The sequence below is a fragment of the Musca vetustissima genome, unplaced genomic scaffold (genome assembly GCF_032173495.1).
Source record: "Musca vetustissima isolate MV318-11 ecotype Yass unplaced genomic scaffold, APGP_CSIRO_Mvet_v1 utg65606, whole genome shotgun sequence".
Classification (NCBI taxonomy): domain Eukaryota; kingdom Metazoa; phylum Arthropoda; class Insecta; order Diptera; family Muscidae; genus Musca; species Musca vetustissima.
Window position 1 is genome coordinate 54,917 of NW_026886862.1, and position 26,651 is coordinate 81,567.

The window sequence follows — 26,651 nt, forward strand, 5'->3', positions numbered from 1 at the left end:
AACTTCCCAACTGGACATTGTTCCATAACTGCTTTCTCCGCACCAGCCACCGCATCGTTCTTTTTCATGGCCAACCCGACTGGAGCTAATTTCTGCGCAAATAGAATATTACTTTGAGCAAATGGAATATTACTTACTTCCCGCTCCTTTTTGTCGTTGGCAACCATTCGTATGGCCAACTGATCACGTTCGGCCTCTGCTGCTTCTCGTGCCTTCTCCGAAAGATTCAGTTCTTTCAAAAGCCTCATTTTCTCTTCTTACCAGGATTTTTCTGCTGCCTGGGCTTTCTCTGCAGCCGCAACCAATTCATCTTTAAGCTTGAGATCTTGAAAGTGCAATTCAAGGTATCTATCTCTAGCCTTTCTATAACTTGCCTGTGCTCTTTCTTTAAGGCAACCATTGGCGTCTTCCGATCTTTTTAGAGCAACTTCTAGCTATTTATTCCTTGCCCGTAACTCCGCCACGTCAAGACTTTTCTCCTCCAATGCTCTTCGAAGGCTGCCCATTTGTTCTTGGACTGGCCTAAAACCTCCTGCCAAATTGGATTTCTTCTCCAATATCTCCATCCACCGATCCCGCACCATCGGTTAACGTTTTACTTCATCGGATGCGTCCCTCACTAGACTTTCTATAAAGTCATATAGTTTCGGTACCACAGTCGCATCTAGTCGATCGATATTCTCTGCGAACATGTTAATATTATTTGTATAGATTGTTTATCTCCCACTCCAGGGTCGGTGCCGAGGCTCTGCCTAGCTTATCTTCATCTGTAGCCGCTATACTCAGACTTGAACCTTCACTAGCTAAATGTCTCGCCGTCACCGCCATTTTCCTCACCGCAGTCTCCTTTTGACTCGGCATTCTGTTTTCAATTAATTTTTTTCTATTTGGATTTCCTCCAAGCTGAGAGAATTTCCCTGACCTTTAAGGCAAATTCTTCAGCATCAATTTCCTCCACAATCGGTCTCTGATCCGGCTCGAAGGACCAATGAAAACTAGGGATCTTACGCGGATACTGTCCGCGGAGTGATAGCACGTATGTTTCTTATTTGTTGTGCATTTACACACTGATTTATTTGAATAAAAAGTGATTCTTAAGAACTAAGTATTACAATATGACTTAACCTATCTTAGACTAATGTGTAAAAGAGAGAGAGAGAGAGTGCATCTGCTATCACAAATGGAGTGGACACACACAATTATTTATCTCCCATGTGGCAAGCACGCTACGTATGCTTATCAGTCTGTAGTGAAGATTACTCCCCGTAATCTCACCCAAACATACCACAAGTGGCAATAGAAAACTCCTATCTTATTATTGTGTACAAATATTCAACCAAAATAATCTCTTATCTCAAGTGGACTGTAGACAAAAATAGATCCCTGTTTAACTAAATATTCTCTCTTTTACACAAGAGACCCACAGTAAGACATTCACTATCTTTATTATTTAAAAACCATGTTCGCTACATGAACACCAAGCCTAGATCAAGTCCGAATATGGGATCCATTAGTCCACTCCTTCTGGTACCTTTCCCACATAGTGTCGAAATTTTCAATACTTATAAATCCAATCTAAGGCTAATGGAGTGTTCCATTTTAACCAAACTTTGCAAAACCTATTATTTCTACCAAACCTACATTAAGTCAAAATGTGGAACCCTTCGGCCCTCTCCTTTAATCATAGGCTGAAGTTGTATATCTGTCGGCGACACCGACTGACACTTTTTGACTTGTTTAAACAGTACATTTCGTATGCACTGAATTTAGAAATGTCTGCCTTTTTAGGCAGTCATGCTAATACTACTCATGTCTGTCCAAACAGCTGCTTCCCCTCTTCTATGGTGGTGGATAGTCTCCGAGGTATTGAGAGTATTGATCTACTGCCAAGGGGACTGCATCTATATTAATGCTATCCAGGCCTGCCAGATAAGTCTGTTGATATGAGGTTCAAGGTACTACCTCTGGTCTCTACTTCATGATTTCTCTATAGATCATGAAGATCTCTCCTGGCGTGCCTGAGTGAAGGAAGACTATCCATAAGACTATGACAGGAGTGATTCCGACCAAGTACGTAATGCATCGACAACACTTGATTGTGCCGATGGACGGGTATGATCTTCGTCTCCTCATTGTGTAATGAGAAGGCATCCTGTTGCAGTTCTCAGGGCGGGTCTGTATATTCTCCCACTGTGTATTAGATACATTCGCAAATCACACTGCCGGCAAATAGAGGACTTCGTCCTAGTTTTGAGCTTGTGACTTGCGCGGATGATTTGAAATGGCTGTCGAAAGTTACGTCCAAGGACTTGACATAGTTTGTGGTCACATTCTGCTCTCCATCAACGTTTATGTTAAGTAGTTTATGTCTTCCAAGTAGTTAAGAGTGTGTCTGTGGATTTGGTGGCGGATACTTTAGTATTCCTTAGCTGGAAGAAATTCGCAGAATCAGCTATGTAGACTTTGATCCTCTCACATATACCATCAATCAGGGACGTACGCAGGGGGGAGCCCTGGGGGCCCGGCCCCCCCGAAATGAATTTTTTTCACAGTAAATTTATGTTTGCAACAGCGAATTTTTTTCATTTTGTACTACTTTGGGGTTCTTGAGCTCGTTTTATAACTGAATTCTCTGAAATTTTGTACATTGGGTTCTTATTGGGTACCAAATTACTCCACTAAAACTTATAAATATAAGTCCAGTTTTTCTGATAGTCCCCATATAACGGTACCCCCAAATTTTTGGTATTTTGGGGGTTCTGATCGTATTTTTCGACCGAATTGACTGTAATTTGGTACGTCGAGTTCTTATTAGGTAACAAATCTCTCCACTATAAATTATAAATATAGGTCAATTTATTCAGGTAACCCCCATATAAGGGTACCCCCCAATTTTCGGTATTTTGCATATGTTTGTAACAGGCAAAAGGAATCAAGATAGACCCATGGTTCCTTTTGAGAATATGCATATAATCACTTTTTAAGTCGATTTATGCATGTCCGTCCGTCCGTCTGTCTGTCCATGTTAAATTGTAAACATTTATTATGCGAATTGGATGAAATTTGGCATACGTCACTTATTTGGCCCAAGGACGAACCCTATTGAAATTGGGAAAGATCGGTTCAGATTTAGATATAGCTCCCATATGGAGCCTAGAATGATGTGTGCTAAGTTTCATAACGGCAAATAGGGCTGATCAGATTCATCCAGTAGATTAAGCATTACCATGGAAATTCAATCATGGCATAACCCTATGGATGACTTTCTTGTTCTTGATGACATCTGCAACATCTTCCTTCGTATATTATGGTGGTACCTTCTTTTGCTCGGAGGGCTATTATTTCACACTGTTACTCTGTGTTAACTGCGTATTAAAAAAACACGGTCAATTATTTGGATCTGCCACAATCACGCCTTTAAATATGGCAACCGTGTTGTTGTTATTTCATCCAGGGTTAGAGAATGGCTGAACCATTGTCCATAATTTACTTCTTCCGGCCAGAATATTGACTTCGATAGTAAGTCCTCTTAAGTCCTCCTTAGGTCTTTAAAGGTGATACGACGAAGCTTGTGACGTTCATTATACAATACCGTCGCCTCCGCTGAGATGTTTGGTCTTTCTTCAGATATACTTGCAGCTGGTAATGATCGTACGTCAGCATTAGTGACGATTTTTTCTCACCCGAGGATCTGAGGGGATAGGCAACTCACTGAAACGGCGACTGGACAAATCTCTGAAACTTTGTTAATTAGATTTGCCATGTTTAAGGAAAGTGCGGCATTCAGATATTATTAAGACGGGTGGTATATTAACGGATACTATGATAGGAGTTGGTCAGATCCTGGTGCCACCACGGTAATGTCTGACAAGCTGTGGACATTTTGCATAACCTGTGTGGGGCATCCTCATCTGAACCGATTTCAGCGAAACACAACACATGCTATTCTAGACTTAATTTGGAATGCTAGTCCAAATTTCGTCTCAATCTGACAAACCTTGGGATTTTGGTGCGTCATTTACATAAAAACGGATGAAAATATACGTTGGAGATATATCTACATCACATCCGATTCCAATAAAACTTAACTCTTTTTATTCTATATTGAATTCAATACGCTTTGCTACATTTCTTCTCAAACATATGCATAAAGACATAATGCCCTGTACCTCAGGGTGGTGAAGAGTATAGAAGAACAATTAAAACGCCGATAATATCGAATATTGGATAATTCTGGTATAATGAGACTACTCCAAGACTTTGGTCAATATTAAAAATTTTTAGTAGGAAGGTTCGCCGAATACCAAAAATACAGAATTACAGCTGATTCGGTTAAAAACAAGCCGAATATTGGGAGTACCGGGGGATATACCAAAACTTGGACAGATATATTCCATTTGCAATGTCTGTTTCAGATCTCCAGCTTTATTATTGCGATCAATATCGACCGACATGGCTAAATCGCTAAATATATTTTATGGGGTCTCCGATGGTTATTTCGAAGTGCTGCAAACGGAAAGAAAAAATAATATACACTCTACCTTATGTTTCATAGTATAAAAATACTATAATTACCATACTATGCTCATTTCCGCACATCCTCTTAATACCTCTTATATTTTCCACTACGATTTATTGATGTAAAGACTACATAATTGTCTTTTTGTTCATTCTCATTTTACAGATGGTCAACAACATATTTATGCTGCTCCCTCACCGCCACATTCACTGGCCATAATTGCTCACAGTGCCACATGGATGCAGTTGACATGGCAACCACCAGAATACTCACATCCTCACGAGAAAATTACCTACAGGTATGTACATAAATACGTTTATACATTTCAATGTGACAAGGACACAAGAGAAATGTCAAATGTGTTAAGGAACATAAAGATAGCCGAAGGATGAAGGACAAATTCTGATTCTGTCCGGTATTATTTAATTATGAAAAGTCACCGAGATTATCTTCAACATTCATGACAATATATATTTGTGGTCTTTTTGTATATGAAATCTCTTTCAGTGTTTGTGTGTGGTTTCATAATAAGTCATTTGGGCAGAATGATGTACTTTGTGAAAAAAGGACTTTCATGACAAAGTGGCCTTGTTGCCATAGTAATGGATTATTAAGCAAACATGTTATGGAAGATTGTTCATATTTTTACGGTTGTCGTTTTTACAATCCTACTGGCCTTCTTAAACAATCCATGTTGTTGTTGTAATAAATCTAGAATTTTAATATGCCATTCCATGTTATTGCATTTTCTATTCCCTCTTACTTGACTTTGCATTTGATCTCTTGTGTCCTTTTGGTTACTAGGTATTTGATGTTCATGTCCATATATTAGTGTAAAGCAAAAGTCAAGTTCTTAATTACACAGAGTTCATTTGCTTCGAAGCAATAATGACAGCAACAATAAGCACAACAAACGTTACATCAATACCAGCAAACAATCTATAGTTCCACCACATTCAATGCTTCACTCGATGAACGTTTATCAATATAACAATTGTCTTCCAATTTAATGTTCGGTTGTATACCAGTGTAGAGGTTGTGTGAAAATTGAATATTTCACAGGAAATGAAAAATATCAGAAACCTAAAAATTGTATAATGTAAAAATTAATCAGTGTTAATAAATTGCTCTAAGAACATTTTCTCCACCCAATTAAAAACGAATAAAGTCAAAAATACCTAAATTATTAAAAACTATTTACCAAAATATGTTCTGTGAAAACGCGTGTCCTCAGCAATAAAACAGAATTTTTATTTACATCCACTCCTGTTAGAAAAATTATAGAATTGTTAGAATTTTTGATATACCTAAACATGAAAAATTTGCCACCGAATCATAACCCAAAATATCAATTTTGAGTAAATTCATACTGAAAATGGACATTGACCATATATAGGGACTACAAGAACATATACCCGATATTGATACTTTTTATACCCTTCACCACACTGTGGTACAGGGTATTATGTCTTTGTGCATATGTTTGTAACAGGGAAATATAATCGAGATAGACCCATGGTTCCTTTTGAGAATATGCATAGAATCAATTTCTGAGTCGATTTACGCATGTCCGTCCGTCCGTCTGTCCATGTTAAATTGCAAACAAAGTACAGGTCGCATTTATTATCCGAATTGAATGAAATTTGGCATAGGTCACTTATTTGGCCCAAGGACGAACCCTATTGAAATTGAGAAAAATCGGTTCAGATTTAGATATAGCTCCCATATATATATATATTAAACCGATTTAATGTAAACGGTCCCTATATATCTTTCGATTTGCACGAAAATTGGTACAGCCTAATCATTTAGGTCTAGAATGGTGTCTGCCAAGTTTCGTGAAAATCGGTCCAGATTTAGATATAGCTCCCATATATAGTTTCGTCCGATTTCAACAACGTCCCTATAATATCTTTCGATTTGCACGAAATTTGGCACAGCGTACTGAACAAAGCCTAGAATGATGTGTGCTAAGTTTCGTGAAAATCTGTTTAGATTTAGATATAGATCCCGTATATATTTTTGTCCGATTTAAGGTAAATGATGCACCAAAGTCCCTAAATATAATTCTATTTGCACGAAATTTCGCACAGTGTATTAAATTAGGCCTAGAATGATGTGTGCTAAGTTTCGTGAAAATCGGTTCAGATTAAGATATAGCTCTTATATATAGTTTCGCCCTATTTTATGTAAATGGTGCACCAAAGTCTCTTTATATCTTTTGATTTACACGAAATTTTGCATAGTGTACTGAATTGAGTCTTGAATGAAGTGTGTTAAGTTTCGAGTAAATCGGTTCAGATTTAAATATAGCTCTATATATAGTTTCGTCCGATTTTATGTAAATGGTCGACTAAAGTCCCTATATATCTTTCGGTTTGCACGAAATTTGGCACATCGTTATGAATTAGGTGGTTTATGTTTCCTGAAATCGGTTCAGATTTAGATTTAGCTTCTATTTAGTATAGGTTGCAGAATGACATGTTTATAGATCCAATTTCATTTTCCTGGTTCGTTAAAAATGTGACGTCTCTTAGGATTCATCTGTTGAATGTACCCAAAGTGGTGAAGGGTATCATATAGTCGGCCCCGTCCGACTTTACTACTTTCCTTACTGGTTATTAATGAATTTGACTACCAATATTTAGATAAAAGACAATTCGGTTGAAAATATGTCTGATATCCTTAAAATACTATAAAATCGTGTTACACCATAGAATCTAGGAGTAGTGGCAATGTCAGTACAAAATTTTGAAGCTATGTCTATTGTGAATTCATGAGACGGACAACAGAGAGAAAGATAAGGCTAAAATCGGGTCTGCCAAGTGATATAAAGGGTTTGTTCAAATCCTATTTTCTATTTTAGTGAAAGTACATCCATTTATCATTTTTCCAGCTTTTCAAAAGTATGTCGTCCTTGAAATGAACATGAACAAACGAAAAGTTTCGGAATTGGATTATCTCTCAAAAATGTGATTACAATTGTGCACTGATATATTGTGATTTAACGCCTTCTGAGCAGAATCTATCAACATCGACCGAACTTGGCTCACCTTTTGTTATCAAGCCTCATGCGTAATCTTTTATTTCAATGATTATGCTTCGTTGATGATTCGTTGCATGTTACAACTCTCTGGAACGAAGTCCGAGTTCAGGAGTTTATAGTATTAAAAAAACAATATATCCCAAAATATGGGCCTAGAAACATTAACAATTTTTACGGTACCGTTATTTAGAAATTACTCCAAAATTTATTGATTAATAGAGAACGAAAATCCAAAAGTTTTGCTTTGATTTGTTTCTTTTTACAGAACATCAGATCCTACCCTCAGAAACTGCTGCTGAAATCTCGATAGAGGTCTCAATATTGAAGATACTACTCTTAGGATGTTTGGTATTGAAAATAGGATATATGGCTCCATTTTTTAGGATAGGCTCCATTCCTTTTGAGGATATGCATATAATCAGTTTCTGAGTCTACAATAATGTGTGATGATGTTTGTGGAAATCGGTTTAGATTTAGATGTAGATCCAATATATGTTCGTCCGAGTTTATGTAAATGGTGCACCGAAGAGATTTTTTCTTCCATATACACGGAATTTGCACAATAAAATTAAATTTTTAAGTTTTGTTGAAATCGGTTCAGAGTATTTTCTAAAGGTGATGAAGGGTATCATATAGTCGTCCCCGTCCGCCTTTTGTATTAAAATAGCCCTTGTTCCGTTTAGTTTCCTGTATGTTGAAGTTCCTATCCCAGCCTTCCAGCCTGAATGCCTATAATTTAAGAATCCTGACCAATTAGAGAATGCCAAATACTTTGTGGAGGCTATACAATATTTGTTCCGAGCGAATTGAACGACGGTTTTACTTTTTTGCATTATACAATCTTCTGTAAAGACCTATAACCCGGGGAGTATAATATCATTGACATGACTAAATCCGTCTTTCTTTGTAGGCTTAAATCGATCCACGTTATTCATGGTTCTGATAGAATCCGAAATAAGAAGCAACCCTTGCTATACTTCAAATTTAAGAAAAACGAGATTTGTTACAAGGTTTTTGTCATCAGACAAGACAGCCTGTTTGGGGAGTACATCCGCATCATAATGCCAGTAAATGGTGCTTATTCGTAACTCCAACTTCGAATAGAATGTAATAAAACCGCCCTGGTCCGCAACACGATATCACTCTTTTACGTGATCCGCAACACGATATCCCTCTTTTACGTTAAACGATTGGAGTACACCAATTTTTATTAGATCTAAATTAAAAAAAACTCTCTCAAAGACATTCAGTTTGACTATAAGAGTCTTTTGTGGAGTTTTCGCCAGTTCACACGTTCTGTCAAATTTATTTGGCTTTGTTCACTGGGTTATTAACATATTTAGTTTTCATGTAGCTTTATAGGAATAATTTTCGTACAAATTAATAATAAATGGTTTATTTCGGAGAGAACAGTTCCTAGGAAAATATTACCAGATACATAACTAGTATGGAAGGGGCCAAACTCGGACAGGTCCGACTACACAAGACTTTCTCGAAATAAGCTATATAGATTTAAATGATACTTGAAACGTGTTACTTGGTCGTTTAAATTCAGATATCTTTCACGATGTTGTTTGTCTTATCGATTAAAATTGTTAAAGGCCGGTGATTAAAGTCTTTTGGATTAATATTGTTACACTACAGGAGTAACGTTATCATGAGACATTTGGACTTTAAGGGCTAAACAGAATGTTCGCGTTGAGCGTTTTTTGTTATCGCGTTAACGCACGCAAAAAGTTAAAATATATTTAACTCCGAAGCGCAACGCACATCAACTTCGAGCGTTTCTGTTATCGTTTCCTTGTGGTTGTTGTATTTTCGATAACACGTAACGCAACGGATGGCTCAACGCGAGCATTCTGCTTAGCCCTTTATGCTTCAAGTCTGTGGAAATTTGGTTATAAACTTTAAAATACGATTATGAAGTCAGTCTATGGGGTCAAAATATCTACCCATTATTATTTTACATTTAATTTTGAACCATGTTTGACCTAATCTTCCCTTCCCTTGACATTCCAGAGTGTATCACAAGCCGACCAAAGCTGAAAAATTCAATAAAATAGAGACGAGAGTTGCATGGCTGCGCATGGGTAATTTGAAGCCAAGTTCACAGCATATTTTGTATGTTGAAGCTGTGGGAGAAAAGGCAACATCAATGCCATCAGAAACTCTTGTGGCCTGGACGGATCCCGCCTTACCAGCCTTTGTGGATGTAAGTATAATAAAAAGACCCTTAGGAAGATACAATATAATTCAAAATAAAAATCTCTAGCCTCCAACGGTACATCCCGCTGACAATATACCCGAAGGTGGTTCCATGACCATACTTTGTCTGGCCTTGGGAAATCCCGCTCCCACTATTTCATTATATGTTGGGGGACATTTAGTGCGTCAAGATGCTTCAAGACATATGGTCACGGTTATACACAACGTCACTGCAGATATGGAACATGTTTCGTGTTATGCCGATAATGGTTATGGTGTGCCAATGCAGGCCACTCGGAAGGTTAATATATGCTGTAAGTTTTATAAAAATCAATAAAAGTTTTGGAAAATAAAAGAGTTTTTTATAATTTATATTTAGACCCTCCCAAAATCCAAGCCGCCGGCATAACTGTGGCCTCGGTGGGCAATGAAGTGGAACTGCGTTGTCTAGTCGATTCGAAACCCAAACCAAAAACTATTTTCTGGCGTGATCATGATGGCCGCATACCGGTCATTGAGGGTGGCAATTATCACATTATGGAACGTATCAATGAATCACATCCGAATTTATATTCCATGGTGTTGCGCATTCACAAACTACAAGCAAGTGATGTTGGCGACTATTTCTGTCATGCTGAAAATCCATATGGTTCCAAGACCATACCGGTATCGGTACGTATGCGCACCACCCCAGCCCTCAATCGTAAAGTTACGGAATGTTGTGCCCAACTGAATGTTTCGATGACGTGTCGCAGTGCCTGCAGTTATTATGTCGATATTGATGCTATAGCTGATAAACCTGAATGTATTGTCGAATTTGATAAAATGATGCGTTGTGCCGCTGACGGTTCAGATCATCGTAGTTGTTGTGCTGATTCGAATGTACCACGTAAATGTCTGAATTGGTGTCGTGGCGAACCAGTTCGTTCTAAGGAAATTTGTAGTCTGCAGTATGCAAGAACTATTGTGGGATGTTTTGAATCGAATAGGGATCGTTTGCCTGGACCACCGGAAAATATTGCCGTTAGTGTGATATCGGATAGTGAGGTGGTTATAAAGTGAGTAATATAAAAATTAACTATAGCTTGTTTAAAATGAATAATAATTAAATGAAGGCAATGGACACACAACTGTCCTATTGGATCGGTTATATATTTATAATACCATATTCAATCTAGATAAATGCTTATTGGGAGCGATTTAATTTGCTTAACTTATTAATGCAGTTTGAATATACATATTATTATATTTCATGTAAATGATGAACCACGGATGGCATGTCTGACTATTCAACCCGGCGTGGTTTTGTTTTAAATTTATATGATTTGATTTTGGGTCATGATATGACTATTAATATTACATACTACACGACTTCCACATACGAAAGTGGAACATTATGCGACAGAATATCGATGTCATGCCGAAATTAATTAGACATGATCGTCATGTGACACACCCTGGCATAGAGGCATCATGGAGCATTTCAGCGATATTGCATGAACATCTGCCAGTTTAACAAGGTTTGTTTGCTTTGGATCCTGATGATGTCGGATAATACAAAGAAGTTGTGAAAACATATTTAGGTGCTTGTATAGGTGGCATATCAAACAAAATAGAAATCAATTTTGTGGGCCTTCGAAGTCGAACCAACGGAAATTGTTATTGCATGTAGCACTACCAAGCAAACGGTACCCTATTTCTTTGCAAAACCTGATCATGTGACAAATTCCGCTTGAGTCCATGGGACGGTACACCATAATTTGTTTGCCTATTTAATCCTTTTTAATCCCTTTCTTCAGAAAATATGTGTAGTTAACGATATTCGTCACCATCCATGTTCGTCTTTGTCCCTGTTAAATTCTACAGGTCGCATTTATAATCCGAATGGGATGAAAGATTTGCAGATTTTTATATAGCTACATATATATGTTTGCCCCTTTCCACAATTGTGAAATTGTGCACTAAATACACAACGTTTGCACTTAATACACAACGTTTCTTAAAATCGGTTCTCAAATTATATTTCGTCCGATTCCATGTCAAAAGTCCTACAGGGTATTATGTCTTTGTGATACATGGCTTCTTTTGAGAATGGATGTCCGTCTGTTAAATTGTAAAAAAGTTCATGTTATATTTTCCCCCGATTTTATGTAAATGATGTACCAAACACCCAATATTTCCCAGGTTGAGACAACATTTTGCAAAGCGTACTGAATTAAGTCCAGATATATATATATATATATATGCGAAGTTTTGTTGAAATCGGTTCAGATTTAGATATAGTTCTAATATAATTTTTCGTCAGATTTTATGTAAATGATGCACCAAACCGATTTCATCTAAATTGTAAAATTTTCCGATTTGCACGCATTTCTGCACAAAGTACCAAATTTGAGCTAAAATAACGCGTATTGGATTTTGTAAAATATATTCAGATGTATATATTTTCGTTTGGGTTGATGCAATTTGTGCACCAAAAAATAAAGGAATCTCTTAGCGCACTGTGCTGAGAGATTCCAAATGTTGTATACCGCGGTTGCTCAATTAAGTCAAGATTTGCATATAGCTCCTATATATAATTTTGCTCGATTACATACAAATGGTACAGCAAAAAAATTTAATTCTGCCCCATTGACATGCAATTTTTCATAGATTTCAGAATCGTATGTGTATAGTTTTTTATTGGTTCAAATATCTACGTAGATCACAAATTTTATTTCGCCTGATTCCATTGCAACGGTCGTCCAAAGATGATATGCCTGTTCTTTCTACAGGTTGTTGTACATATATCCTCATATGGAAAAAATCTATGTTTTGTCATAAGCCTTTATATCTCATAAGGTTCGCGCGTTCTCTAAGAGGTCGAGGGATCTGACAAATGGCGGGGATCCGACAAATGACTGAAGTTTTTGGGTTTTTGCATTTTCTCAATCGCCAAAAATATAATCCGATTCAACGGCTCGAACTCATCATACACTCCACCGTTAATCAAAATTGTCCCTTACATTCATATGGAGGATAAATTCATGAACTCCTCTGATAAAACGAAATGCTAAGTTTCAGACAATCAATTCGGAAAATTAGGCAAAACGGGACGGATTATATCAGAAATCTACGACCATCTTTTCAGAAAATGTTTTCGCATTCCAAGAACATTGAAAGTCAAACTACAACAACTTTGCCTCGAAAATCCGTATACAATTTGCAGCCAAAATTTGGGTTTATCACCCTCCAAGAACACGGAATGTCAAATTACAGCCTTTGTTTTGAGAAATGTGTTCATGTATGTGCAAATTTTTAAAGCTCTATGTTGAATAGATATTTTGAAACTCCGAAAAGGGCCCTTATTAAATAAGGCATACTTTCAAGAATTTTTGCTCCCTCTTATGTATAATCGCCATAGGCATTTATATTCAAGAATTCTTCTAACGAAATGTTCTATATTTAAATAACAACAAGTATCAATTCCCTGAAAAGTCTTACGTATTTAGACTAACATTACTTAAAATGCATGCAACATATATCCGCTTTAGATACCGGAGAGTCAAAAAACTTTGCCAAGAAAAAAGAAAACGTTTAACTTCTTTTCGATTTTATATTTTTGTTATGGCAACTGACAAAATCATACACACACACGTTTCTACATTAAAAACCAAGAGCAAAAAATCATAAGAAAGAGATGACAACAGCAAAATCGTTTAAGCCGGATATGGTAACATAACGGAAATTGCCCTTGCATTGAGGTTAGCAATTGTTAAAATGTTTCTACACTGCTTTTCTCCTCAGCAATCTTACATAAGAAAACAGTTTCTTGTGAATTGAATTGGAGTGAATGAACAAAAAAACATGTGTGTTTGAGTGTGAACATAAGAAATAATTACATAGCTATGAATATTCATGAAAAAGCAATTGAAACGGCTAGTATGTGGATGAGAAAATTTGTATTTTGTGGCCAGCCAAATACTAATAGACCAACCACTTGAACTTCAATACACTCTCATTTACCATGACTTTTTCTACCTTTCGTTCTTTCACGGCCTTCTATTGCCTAGCTAGTTGGCTTTGAAATTGCCAAGTTAGCACTCGGTTATTCTTTGTTCCAATTCGAGCTGTTAATACTTACACACTTTAGTGGTCTTTTGCCGAAATGGCGGAACAATGATGAAAGAAAAAACAATGACAGCTGCAGTACAGCAAAGAATAGTGTCAGTGTTGTCGACTCACAGTTTTCTTGGAATTTCATACAGTACCTCCACCATGAGAATTAAAAGAGAAAGATAAATCTATGTAAAAGCTGAACTAAATCAAACATTCAAAATAGTAACGTTGTATAGCTATATCGGATTTAAATTTATGCTGGGTCCTTCAAAATACCTACAACGGATCGGATCCCTTATATGGGAGCTATGTGAAAACATCAGTTTACCTATATTAGATTGATTACCAGCTATTGAATTTTTTGACCATAGAATTCGAATCCTCTTAGTTAAAAAAATATTCTCAGGTTCTTTATTCAACAAGATAACTTGGACATTTACTCAAAATACTTAGACCGCGGTAAGATCTTATATAAGACATGATCCTATTGTACACATTTTCTATTAGAACTTTGGAGAACCCCAAATCCCAAATTTGGTAGGGAAATACGGCCAAAACATTAATCGTCATCGTTACATGGAGTTTATTCCAAAATCGCTTTTATCCAAAATAAATATTAGTTTACGGGAATGTCATACCGAATAGGCTCTTCATTTTACGTCCAAAATTAAATGAATGTTGGAATAAGTTTATTGATCGAATCTGGCCAAATCAACATCACACCAACAATTTCCCTTGAGAAAACATTTTAACTACCCGAACGAATTGTGTGAAGAAACACTTTCAAAGTGGTGGAAACAAGCGTAAAACATAAAGAAACGCCCAAAAATCATCAGCATCATGAGCAGCCTCTAGACAAGACAGCAGAAACCACAAGCACTCATGCATGCATGAACACATTGTGAAAACTGGAGGGAAAATCCTTTTCGAAATCTTGTTAGCGTCTAACCAGGGATCCGCCACGATGAGGATTTTGGGAAGCAAGTAAAAGCCTGAAAGCAAAGCTTCATTAGCGGATGAAAGACATTTTATGGCTTTTGTATTTTTCTTGCCGTTGATTTTGGTGTTGGCAGCAAATTTAGTTGAATAGTGAACAACAGATTTTTCTGGTAGGGCCTCTAATAAAGAGAATATAATTTATTGACAGTTATGACACTTATCGTTTCGGAATTTTTAATAATATACTAGACTTAAATATTACCTCCCAGTTATAGCAGCTTTAAGCTTTTAAGCCTAATTAGAACAAACCGAAGATTAGGGTTCGGCATATCTATGATCACTTGCGAATTATATTTTTTTTTAAATCTCACATGTCAAAAAATAAATTTCCGCTAGCATTGCAGACGTATTTTACTAAATAAGTCAAATAAGTATTTGTTATCACAGCCATTATAACTATCACATTTCGAGACTAGTTAAAGGATGCCTTTCGTATTAGATTGATCTGTTCTTCGAGCGTATTGTCGACTTTTCCCATCCTCTGCTCCGTTAAATCGTGAGACCCAGTTACTGTTTATACTTCTGCTTATTCACTACGAAGTTGATCTTGTCTATTTGGGTGAAAGGAATTTTCTTGCCTTTGATAATGTTGGGTGTCAGCAGAGGGGCTCTCTATTGTACTGCGTATCGCTTACATTAGCAAATCACACCGGCGCCGCATTTTTCATTCCGTTTGCAACATATCATTCGGTATTATGGGAATTTTTCACACATTTTTCAACCGATTTGACAGCAATTTGCTAGGTTTGGTTCTCATTGGATATCAAATCTTCCTACCCAAAATTATCAATATTGGTCCAGTTCTTAGGTAAGTCTCCATACAACGGTAGCCCCATTATTCGGAATTTATGGGGGGTTTAGACACGTTTTTTAACAGTATCAGCTGTAATTTTGTATTTTGGAATCACTCATTACTAAAAATTATCAATATAGACTTATGTCTGGGGGTATCCCCCATATAAAGGTGCTTCCCCACATTCGACATTTTGATGGTCTTGGACCCATGTTTCTAGTTAATTGGTTTTAATTTGTTATTTTGGGTTGTAGTATGGTAGTACTACTACAAATAATCAATATTGGTCCACCTCATAGGGAAGCCCTCATATAACTCTAAACCCCAAAGATCGGTATTTTGGAGAGCTTGAGCAAGCGTTTCAAACCCATTTGGGAGCAATTTAATATTTCGGATTCTCATTGAGTAAAACATGTCCTTACAAAAAATTTTTAACATTGGTCCATGTTTCGGGGGCTACCCGGAAACATGGTAGACCCCAATATTCGGTATTTTGTGGGTTTTTGGGCATGTTTTTCAGTCGATTGTTAAGTTTCTCATGCGGTGTCATATTTTCCTACTAAACATGATCAATATTGGTTCTCTTTTTATGGAATCCTCTATATATGGCTACATACGAGGAACTTCAAAATGATGAAATATAGATACTTCGATCAGAAAATTCTTCTAAGACCTTTCAAATATACCAAAACATGGACCTATAAAAAAGTTCTAGGAAGCCTTTTCCAATTTATGAACCATAGAGAATGGAAAAGAGTCAGGTTAATATAAATTGTATCTCTGTTATGAATGGTGGCCTCGTAAAGTTCGATACAACCTTATGATCCTTATATTCTTCAAGATATAGGAATGATTGGAAACCCCAATAATACTGTTTGCAGTGTCCCTCCATCAGCAGAACTTTTGTTTCGTCTTCGAAAATCCACACTGTGGATTTGTTATTATTATATTAAAAAAATTGTTTTTTCTCTGCAATTCGAATATGGGTGCCAATTTCTCAGAAAATTTGTTTTTTTTCTCTGGGATTCGAACGTGGGTGCCATTGTTTTGTAGTGTGGTACACTATCCCCTGTATCACGCCACCACAATAAAATTGGAGTTACGCTATATATTTATGCGAAAACTTACAGACACAGCGGAGCGGAACCTATATTGAAAAGTATGAACCTATATTGAAAATTGTTATACGAGGAACTCCAAAATGATAAAATTTCGATCAGAAAATTCTTGCAAATATGTAAAAACATGGACCTATAAAAATCTACTAGGAAGCCGTTTACACTCTATGAACGCCCAACAAAAGAGTCTGGGAACTTCATTGGTTCTACTTCAGGTTAATATTAATATATTCTTCAAGATATCGGAATGATTGCAGAAACCAATAATACCATCAGTAGAACCTTACGGTGAAAGTATAGACGATCCTTTCCTTTAGGCCGGGACTCTTTCATACTACCTTCGGATATTATTTCTCTCCTTTTTAAACCACATTTATCTCTTTCGAGTCGAGCTTAATTACCAAAGTTTTGCAATGAAAGGGTAAGCTAGGGGAAGAACCTTCGCACCCACCATTATGCGACGCGTGTCGCCGTTGTTTAAACGTATCACAGTATTATAGTTTTTTGTAACGTCGCCAAATATTGGTCCTAGACCTTTTAGTATACCGATCGTAATATCTCGACCAGCTGAGTCGATCTAGACATGTGTGTCCCTCTGTCCATTATAATTTGTAAACACAATACGTGCGATAATTATGGACCAATCGTCACAACTGATTTGGCCAAGAAGAACCCTATTATTTTTGTTAATGATAGGTTAATATTAAGTTGACAATATATCCAAGAGAATTGTTTGGCTTTTAATTTGATACTAATCATGTTGTTGTATGTACTCGGATGTTTGGAGTTATACGTAAATATTTACAATACTAGATTGAGGAAATGTCGTGCTGATGGCTATGATTTTTTTTTGCGGTCAAGGAGGTTTTTTGTCGTACTTTATTGAGGTCTTTATAAGCCTAAGCCTTAATTATCTCTACACACCTATATTTCCCACATATAAGTATATAGAGTATGTATATAACATATTCAAGTTTTAGTACATTTGCGTATATCTTTACAACAACAACGACAAACATTTTATGTTACTTCCTTTCCATGCATTCATTCGTCATTTTTGTGTTTTCTCCATCATTGTCTATTCCCACAGATGGGATCCACCAACGAAAAATCCCAATGCTGTTGATGGCTATCGCATTTTCTACCATGAAGCGGCCATAATTGGTAACGATGTGACATCTAGTGAGACAATAAATGGCGGTGCTGGTGTTAGCGGTGCCGCTGCTGTTCTCGAGCCAACAATGCTGAATAATAATGCAACAAGCATGCCAATGGGAGGTGGTGGTGGTAATATCACGGCACCACCGCTAAGTGGCAGTGAGGTGAGACGCATTGACGTCAAGGAAACCAGTGTGAATATAGATGGTCTTAAAAAGGATGTCTTATACGAGTTGGTTGTGAAAGCTGGCAATACCTATGGTAAGTTGAAATGAAGGATGCACAATTCAAGTGCACATGTACATTACGTGTATGTATGTGAGTTTGTTTTTATGAAGGTGTGGAAAATTTATGTACGAGAAATAATGAAATGATTTTGGGTAACCATGGCCGTAAACGTGAGCATCTTAAGTGGCTGGCACTTGGATTTATTTAGACAAGTGAATGTGGGGTTTGTTAGAAATTGTATGAAATATGCAAATTATGGTAGAGGGATCATTCAGTTTTAAACTAAATTAGAATAAAAAGTTCTAGATTGGTTTGGAAGAAAATACAATTTTAATCAAAGATAAAATGAACCAATATTTGTTTATTCGTTAGCAAAGATAAACTTCAAAAACTGTTGCCTACTTTTAGGCAACATATATTATTATCCCATCATATATTATTAACCCACCATCAGCCCCTACAATTTAATATTCTCCAAATAGTTCCATTACATATTGTCTCGGAAAATATATCTTCGAAAATTTCAAAGTCTATACCAAACTGTCATGACACACCTTCCTGTCACACACACGTACTAATACATATTTATTATACCTACACTCTGGTTGCCCATATTTTGTTACCATGTTTCGTTTTGTGGTCCCGCCACATTATATCACTGCCACACACGTTCGTTAATTTTCTTGTTTTCTTTGCTTTTGCCTCCTTTCCAGGTGCCAGTGTTTTAACGGAACCGATAAAATTCACACTTGGCGAGCATCATGTTACCTCCGCGACAACATCATACTCGAATGCTGTGGGCACGATAAGCGGCATCGTTGCCAGCATTTTGGCGGTACTGTTAGCAGCCGCCGCCATTATTTTCTACAGACGACATCGAGCAAATGGTAAGGCAGCCACTGGAGTGGCATTTGAGAATCCAACATACACTCGAGGTTTAGAACAAGTGCAGGTAAGAGTTATGAGTAAATTTTTCTTACAAAAATTACCACAAAAACACTCCCTTCACACATTCACAGGCAGCCATACTTAATACACCACACACACAAAATGCATGAAACAAAGAATAAAATAAGCAAGGTAAATAAGAGCCAAGCCAAACAACAAAATTGAATTTATTGTATCAAAGTAGATTGTTGTTGTTTTTGTTGCTGTTATGTCGAAAAGTCGAAAAACAAAAGCAAACATAAAATGAGTGGAATAAGTTGCAAAAGGTCCCAGGGAAAGATAAAACAAAGAAGCTCAACCAACAGTGAATCATAAAAGGCTAAATATGTTAAATTGTGGGTTAAATGGAAAATGGATTGGAGTTAATATGATGGTTACAGAGTTAAGTGGAGGGAATTTGTGTGAGTTGTATTTCGAAATTTATGTTTGAGATCGTGGTTGATATTGTAAACAATGGAAAATAATGCCCTGAAATTTGTAATGATATCGAAACCCAAATAAAAATCCATTTTACTTCACATTCAATGGATTCATAGTAACGTTGTCGACGTTCTGTTTTTTAATTCAAATATTATCTTATTTAGTGAATGCTTCACGTTTGAATCTGAGCGGTCTTACACGTTACATATATCCATGAATACATACATGAAAAAGCCTTGAGGTGTGATATTACAAGATCTTGATGTCAAATCGACTGGCCCAAAATTCCCTGCGAAGTATTTCCTCAATAAATCTATTGGTTATAGCATCCAATCTATTTGACGGTTTAGCGTTGAATAGGAAACATTCTTACCAAAAATTAAAAATTTTCTGTAGTTTGCGGAGGTTGAATAAAATGGCTGCAATTAAGTATTGTGGATTCTCATTGTGAAGCAAATCTTCCGACCAAAAATTACTAATGTTGGGAAGGAAACCACATTTTGAGGATTACCAATATAGGTTAATAACCACCATTATATAATGTTAGCCCTACTTTTCGTTATGTATTTCATCCGAGTTAGTACCGTATTTATATTTTATGTAACCATTGATTAAAAACCTTCTTACCAAAATTATGTTCCGATTTGGATGAAATTTGGCCAGGTCACTTATTTGGCCTATGGACGAACCCTATTGAAATGGGAGAAAATAGACAGAGGAAAGTCCGATTATAGGTAAAAGGTGCACCAAACTTCCAATGTGTGTCCGATTGAGACAAAATTCGCGCAGCGTACTGAATTTAGTCCAGTTTTATGTCTGTTAAGATTTGTTGAAATTGGTGTGATTAAATGCCATTTGTGCACCAACTCATAAAGGTTTCTTCTAGCGAGATAAAATTGTGGACAACGCACTTTGCTGCAACATACCAAATCGTTTATGCCATGGTTGCTCAATTAGGTCCAGATTTACGTATAGCTCACATACATAATTTTGATCGATTTCATAAAAATGGTATTCTAAAGAGTCCAAGTCTGTCCGATTGACATACAATTTTTCATATATTTCAGAATGGTATGTCTATGGTTTTTTTATTTATTGGTCCAAATATCTATGTAGCTCACAAATATAATTTTGGCCGATACCATTTCTATGCATGTACCGAAAGTGGTGAAGGTTATCATATAGTCGGCTCCGTCCGATCTTTTCGATTTGCACGAAATTTGGCACCGCGTATTGGATTGAGTCTAGAATGATGTGTGTTAAGTTTCCTGAAAATCGGTTCAGATTTAGATATAGTTCCCATATATATGTTCGCCCGATTTAATGTAAATGGTTCACCAAAGTCCCTATATATCTTTCGATTTGCACCAAATTTGACATAGCGTACTGAATTGAGTCTAGAATGATGTGTGTAAAATTTCTTGAAAATCGGTTCACATAGATATAGCAAATCTTTCGATTTGCACGAAATTTGGCATAGCGTACTGAATAAACCCTAGAACGATGTGTGTAAAATTTCTTGAAGTAGTTCGGATATAGTCCATATATATTTCCATGAGAGTTCGGTGCCCGATTGATATTTTCTTTAAATCGATTTTGATAATTTTAATTTTGTACCTTTGTAACAAACGAATGGCATGTTTATGGGTTGATCTAAATCGGTTCACATTTAGATAAAGGTCTGTTAGGATGCATCTGTTTAATATACCCATAGTGGTGAAGGGTATCATATAGTCGGCCCCAACCGACTTTACTACTTTCCTTACTGGTTTTTATCCCGTCTTAGATTTCCTTACTTTGTAGGGTATAAACTGACAATTTCGACTACAGAATATTCTCCATATGCGGAACAAATCAGTTATCTAATTTATATATAGCCAGTGAGCGGAGCAATATAGTGGGACGGGCCGACCATATAATATTTCGAGATATTTGCACCCTCTTGACCGACTAGAGGTCAACAAATATTACTAATATTCAGTACAGATTCCCTTCACCGTGGGTTGTGTTGTGATCGGCTTTCAATTGTGGTCTATAGATCGACTCCAAAAATTACAAAAAATTAAGTTTTCGGTCCAATTCATCCCAAAATTATAAATATATAGGCATTAGAAAAAAATTCTAAAATTCGGATGGACGACACACATGTCTAGATCGACTCGGATAGTCGAGATATGACGATCGGTATACTTAAAGGTGGGTCTATGACCAATATTTCGCGGCGTTACAAACTCTTGGGGCTGCACAAAACTATAATACCCTGACAACATAGTTTTGTGTAGGGTATAAAAAGAGGTTATATGGGGACTACCCACAAAAGGGGGCGATTATAAATAATTTTGGAAGGGAGATTTACTACCAAATGCGACTACAAAATATCAAATTACAGCGGATTTGGTTGAAAAACGCACTCTAAAACCCCAAAATACCGATAATAGTGGGTACCGTTATATGGGGCTACCCGAAAAAATTTACTTATATTTATTATTGTTAGTAGATATATTTGCTACCTAATAAAAACCCAATGTGCCAAATTTCAGCGAAATCGTTGGGAAAATTTCTCAAGAACCTTTGGGGGTACCCTTATATGGGAGCTATGTCTAAACGTGGATTGATGTGGCCCATCTTCAAACTTGAACAGCCTGCATACAAAAGACGACTATATGCAAAATTTTGGCGATCTATCTCAATTCGTTTAGAGGCTAGAGTGATTACAACAAGCAGGCAGACGGACATGCCTAAATCGTCTTAGAATTTTGCGCTGGTCAAGGATATATATATATATATATATATACTTTATAAGGTCGGAAGTTATTTTTCGATGAGTTACAAACGGAAAAACAAATGGTGGAGGGTATAAAAAGATCAAATATTTCAGTTCAACCAATTTCCTGTCAATGGTCCTTGTAAAATGCGACATATGCATCCTAACATATGTCTGTTGAATATGCCCAAAGTGGTGAAGGGTATCATATAATCTGCCCCGTCCGATTTTACTACTTTTGTTACTGTTTTTTGTTTAGAAAACCAAAAAGTCGCAAATTAACAATAAAAAAAAAAAAAACCTCTAAAGAAAGTAGTAAAGTCGGACGGGGCCGACTATATGATACCCTTCACCACTATGGGTATATTAAACAGGACTATTAACATGAAATTGGATGAAATAAAATATGTGATATTTATCTAAATGTGAATCTTACCAGAAATCGGGCGAAAATATATATGGAAGCTCTATCCAAATATTAAGCGATTTCAAACAAACTTGTCACAGGTTAGGTTATACTAATTTCAGAACGTTTTGTTCCTATCGACTCCAAAAATTACAAAAAATTAAGTTTTCGGTCCAATTCATCCCAAAATTATAAATATATAGGCATTAGAAAAAAATTCTAAAATTCGGATGGACGACACACATGTCTAGATCGACTCGGATAGTCGAGATATGACGATCGGTATACTTAAAGGTGGGTCTATGACCAATATTTCGCGGCGTTACAAACTCTTGGGGCTGCACAAAACTATAATACCCTGACAACATAGTTTTGTGTAGGGTATAAAAAGAGGTTATATGGGGACTACCCACAAAAGGGGGCGATTATAAATAATTTTGGAAGGGAGATTTACTACCAAATGCGACTACAAAATATCAAATTACAGCGGATTTGGTTGAAAAACGCACTCTAAAACCCCAAAATACCGATAATAGTGGGTACCGTTATATGGGGCTACCCGAAAAAATTTACTTATATTTATTATTGTTAGTAGATATATTTGCTACCTAATAAAAACCCAATGTGCCAAATTTCAGCGAAATCGTTGGGAAAATTTCTCAAGAACCTTTGGGGGTACCCTTATATGGGAGCTATGTCTAAACGTGGATTGATGTGGCCCATCTTCAAACTTGAACAGCCTGCATACAAAAGACGACTATATGCAAAATTTTGGCGATCTATCTCAATTCGTTTAGAGGCTAGAGTGATTACAACAAGCAGGCAGACGGACATGCCTAAATCGTCTTAGAATTTTGCGCTGGTCAAGGATATATATATATACTTTATAAGGTCGGAAGTGATTTTTCGATGAGTTACAAACGGAAAAACAAATGGTGGAGGGTATAAAAAGATCAAATATTTCAGTTCAACCAATTTCCTGTCAATGGTCCTTGTAAAATGCGACATATGCATCCTAACATATGTCTGTTGAATACGCCCAAAGTGGTGAAGGGTATCATATAATCTGCCCCGTCCGATTTTACTACTTTTGTTACTGTTTTTTGTTTAGAAAACCAACAAGTCGCAAATGAACAATATCAAAAAAAAAAACCTCTAAAGAAAGTAGTAAAGTCGGACGGGGCCGACTATATGATACCCTTCACCACTATGGGTATATTAAACAGGACTATTAGCATGAAATTGGATGAAATAAAATATGTGATATTTATCTAAATGTGAATCTACGTAGTCAAACTGACTATCATGAGGAGTTTGATGCCCAATTTACTTGAAATCGGGCGAAAATATATATGAAAGCTCTATCCAAATATTAAGCGATTTCAAACAAACTTGTCACAGGTTAGGTTATACTAATTTCAGAACGTTTTGTTCCTATTGGTTCCTTGGTGCGTCAATTACTTAAAATCAAACTATAATAAAAGGGAGCTATATCTAAATCTGGACAGATTTTCACGAAACAACGCAGACATCATCCTAGGTTCAATTCAGTACGTTATGCCAAATTTGGTGCAAATCGAAAGATATATAGGGACTTTGGTGCACCATTTACATGAGATCGGTCGAAACTATATATGGGAGCTATATAGAAATCTGGACCGATTTTCTCGAAACTTGGCAGACATCACTCTAGGCTTAATTCAGTACGTTATGCCAAATTTCGTGCAAATCGAAGGATATATAGGGACTTTGGTGCACCATTTACATGCAATCGAACGAAACTATATATGGGAGCTATATCTAAATCTGGACCGATTTTCTCGAAACTTGGCAGACATCACTCTAGGCTTAATTCAGTACTTTATGCCAAATTTCGTGAAAATCGAAAAATATATAGGGACTTTGGGGCACCATTTACATGAAATCGGACGAAACTATATATGGGAGCTATATAGAAATCTGGACCGATTTTCTCGAAACTTGGCAGACATTGTTCTAGGCTTAATTCAGAATGCTATGCCAAATTTCGTGCAAATCGAAGGATATATAGGGACTTTGGTGCACCATTTACATGAAATCGGACGAAACTATATATGGGAGCTATATCTAAATCTGGACCGATTTTCACGAAACTTGGCAGACATAATTCTAGATCAAAATGATTGGGCTGTACCAAATTTCGTGCAAATCGAAAGATATATAGGGACCTTGGGCCGAATAAGTGACCTGTGCCAAATTTCATCCAATTCGGATCATAAATGCTGCCTGTACTTTGTTTACAATTTAACATGGACAGACAGACAGACGGACGGACGGACATGCATAAATCGACTTAGAAAGTGATTCTATGCATATTCTCAGAAGGAACCATGTGTCTATCTCGTTTCCTTTTGCCTGTTACAAACATATGCACAAAGACATAATACTCTGTAGCACACTGTGGTGAAGGGTATAATAAGGAAGATCTTCACCGATTGGCTTTATCCTAGTTCATACGATAGCTATACACTCACAGAGATATGTGTAAAAATTTGAAATCGATTGGGTTATTAGTTTTTGAGCTATCGCGCCCGCCATTCGCAAAAGAGAAAAACGCGTTTAAAGTTTGAGAAGCCCTTTAGCCATCACTTGATGCTGACACAATAAATCGGCTATATCTTCAAGAGTTATTGAGATTTTCACTTGAAATTTTGTAGGCACACTCTTGAATTAGTGTAGATTCGAATTAAATCAATTATTATTTTATTATTTTACTTAACATAAGCAAAACATGCGCCTGAAAGTATGCTTTAATTTTTGTTCACTTGTTACTGGGTGACACAACAATAAATACCGGTTTCTTGTTGTTGGTATGAACTGCGATAAGAAAGCACTCATAAATAATGACGCATTTTGAATGTTAAATATCTAAATTGAATAAATTTTAATTTAATTGTTTAGATAAATTGGGTTAAAAACTAATTCAAATTTTATTATTTCATTCATACTCATACAACAACAAAGCTCATATTATAGTGGGCTCTTTTCAAATAACAATAACCATAAAATATATAACTTTATATAAGAACAAAATAACAAAATAATGTATTAAGATGCCATGAACTTGTCATGACCTATATTAAGGTCATCATTTTGCAATAGTCAATCTTATTTTATTGTTGTTGTTGTAGGTTGTGATGTGTCTAGACATTTATTAGTAAATTCAATTAGATTATGTCCGAATTGAAGCACTCTTTTGGGATCCACTGTTTAAGAATCTCTTACTATAGTTTTGGTTGGGTGATTATGTGGGCCATCGTACTATTTTGACAATGGCTGCTTAGTTTGTTGCTGATACAACAACAACAATGCTGCTGCTTAGAGAAGATGCTTCCAATATAAATTTATGGTGGCTCGCTCGCTTACTTACTTCTTTACTTCTTGTCTTTCTTTTATTCTTCTTTGTGTGTTTTTGTCATCAAATTTATGTTGGGTACTTTCTTCAACAATTCACTTATATATTTTGTATTTTCTTTTATTTAATTTATTTTTTTCTGTATTTTCTTCCTATCACGCTAAATATCTAACTCAATGAACACACATATTGTATGTGCGTTGAAAAATCCTTCTGTGTATGGCAAACCGAAAATAATCAAATCCTCCCTTTTTTCTTGCAACTTAATAATATACTCACGCTTAGTTACCAACTGTAACATCCGCCCTGACGCATACTAATGGCAATGGTAACTTTAGTCGGGCACCAGCCGCCTCAACCAATTTGACAACAACAACAAATACGACAACACCTGCCACCATGACGACCCGAGTGGGGACAAACGGCGGAGTTGTGATTGGTGCCGGTGATGGGCATAGTAGTGGTAATGGAGCAGCCAATAAAACCTCAAGTCTGGATGGCGTAGATTCACACACCCAGTGCAATGAAGTGAACCCAACAATCTATGAAGAGCTC

At 36.4% G+C, this 26,651-nt stretch overlaps 1 protein-coding gene across 1 annotated transcript in view; it reads left to right on the forward strand.

The window, feature by feature from the left end:
* The window catches only part of LOC133334345 (Ig-like and fibronectin type-III domain-containing protein 2), a gene marked incomplete at its 3' end in the record, with an annotated part of 80,316 nt that extends 53,692 nt beyond the window's left edge, over positions 1–26,624 (forward strand). The window contains exons 10-16 of the mRNA XM_061542635.1: positions 4,685–4,817; positions 9,585–9,777; positions 9,838–10,084; positions 10,150–10,828; positions 17,869–18,197; positions 18,878–19,116; positions 26,382–26,624. Of these exons, the coding sequence (XP_061398619.1) occupies positions 4,685–4,817; positions 9,585–9,777; positions 9,838–10,084; positions 10,150–10,828; positions 17,869–18,197; positions 18,878–19,116; positions 26,382–26,624 (2,063 nt within the window). The remainder of the gene's footprint in view (positions 1–4,684; positions 4,818–9,584; positions 9,778–9,837; positions 10,085–10,149; positions 10,829–17,868; positions 18,198–18,877; positions 19,117–26,381) is intronic.
* Positions 26,625–26,651: the final 27 nt, after the last annotated feature.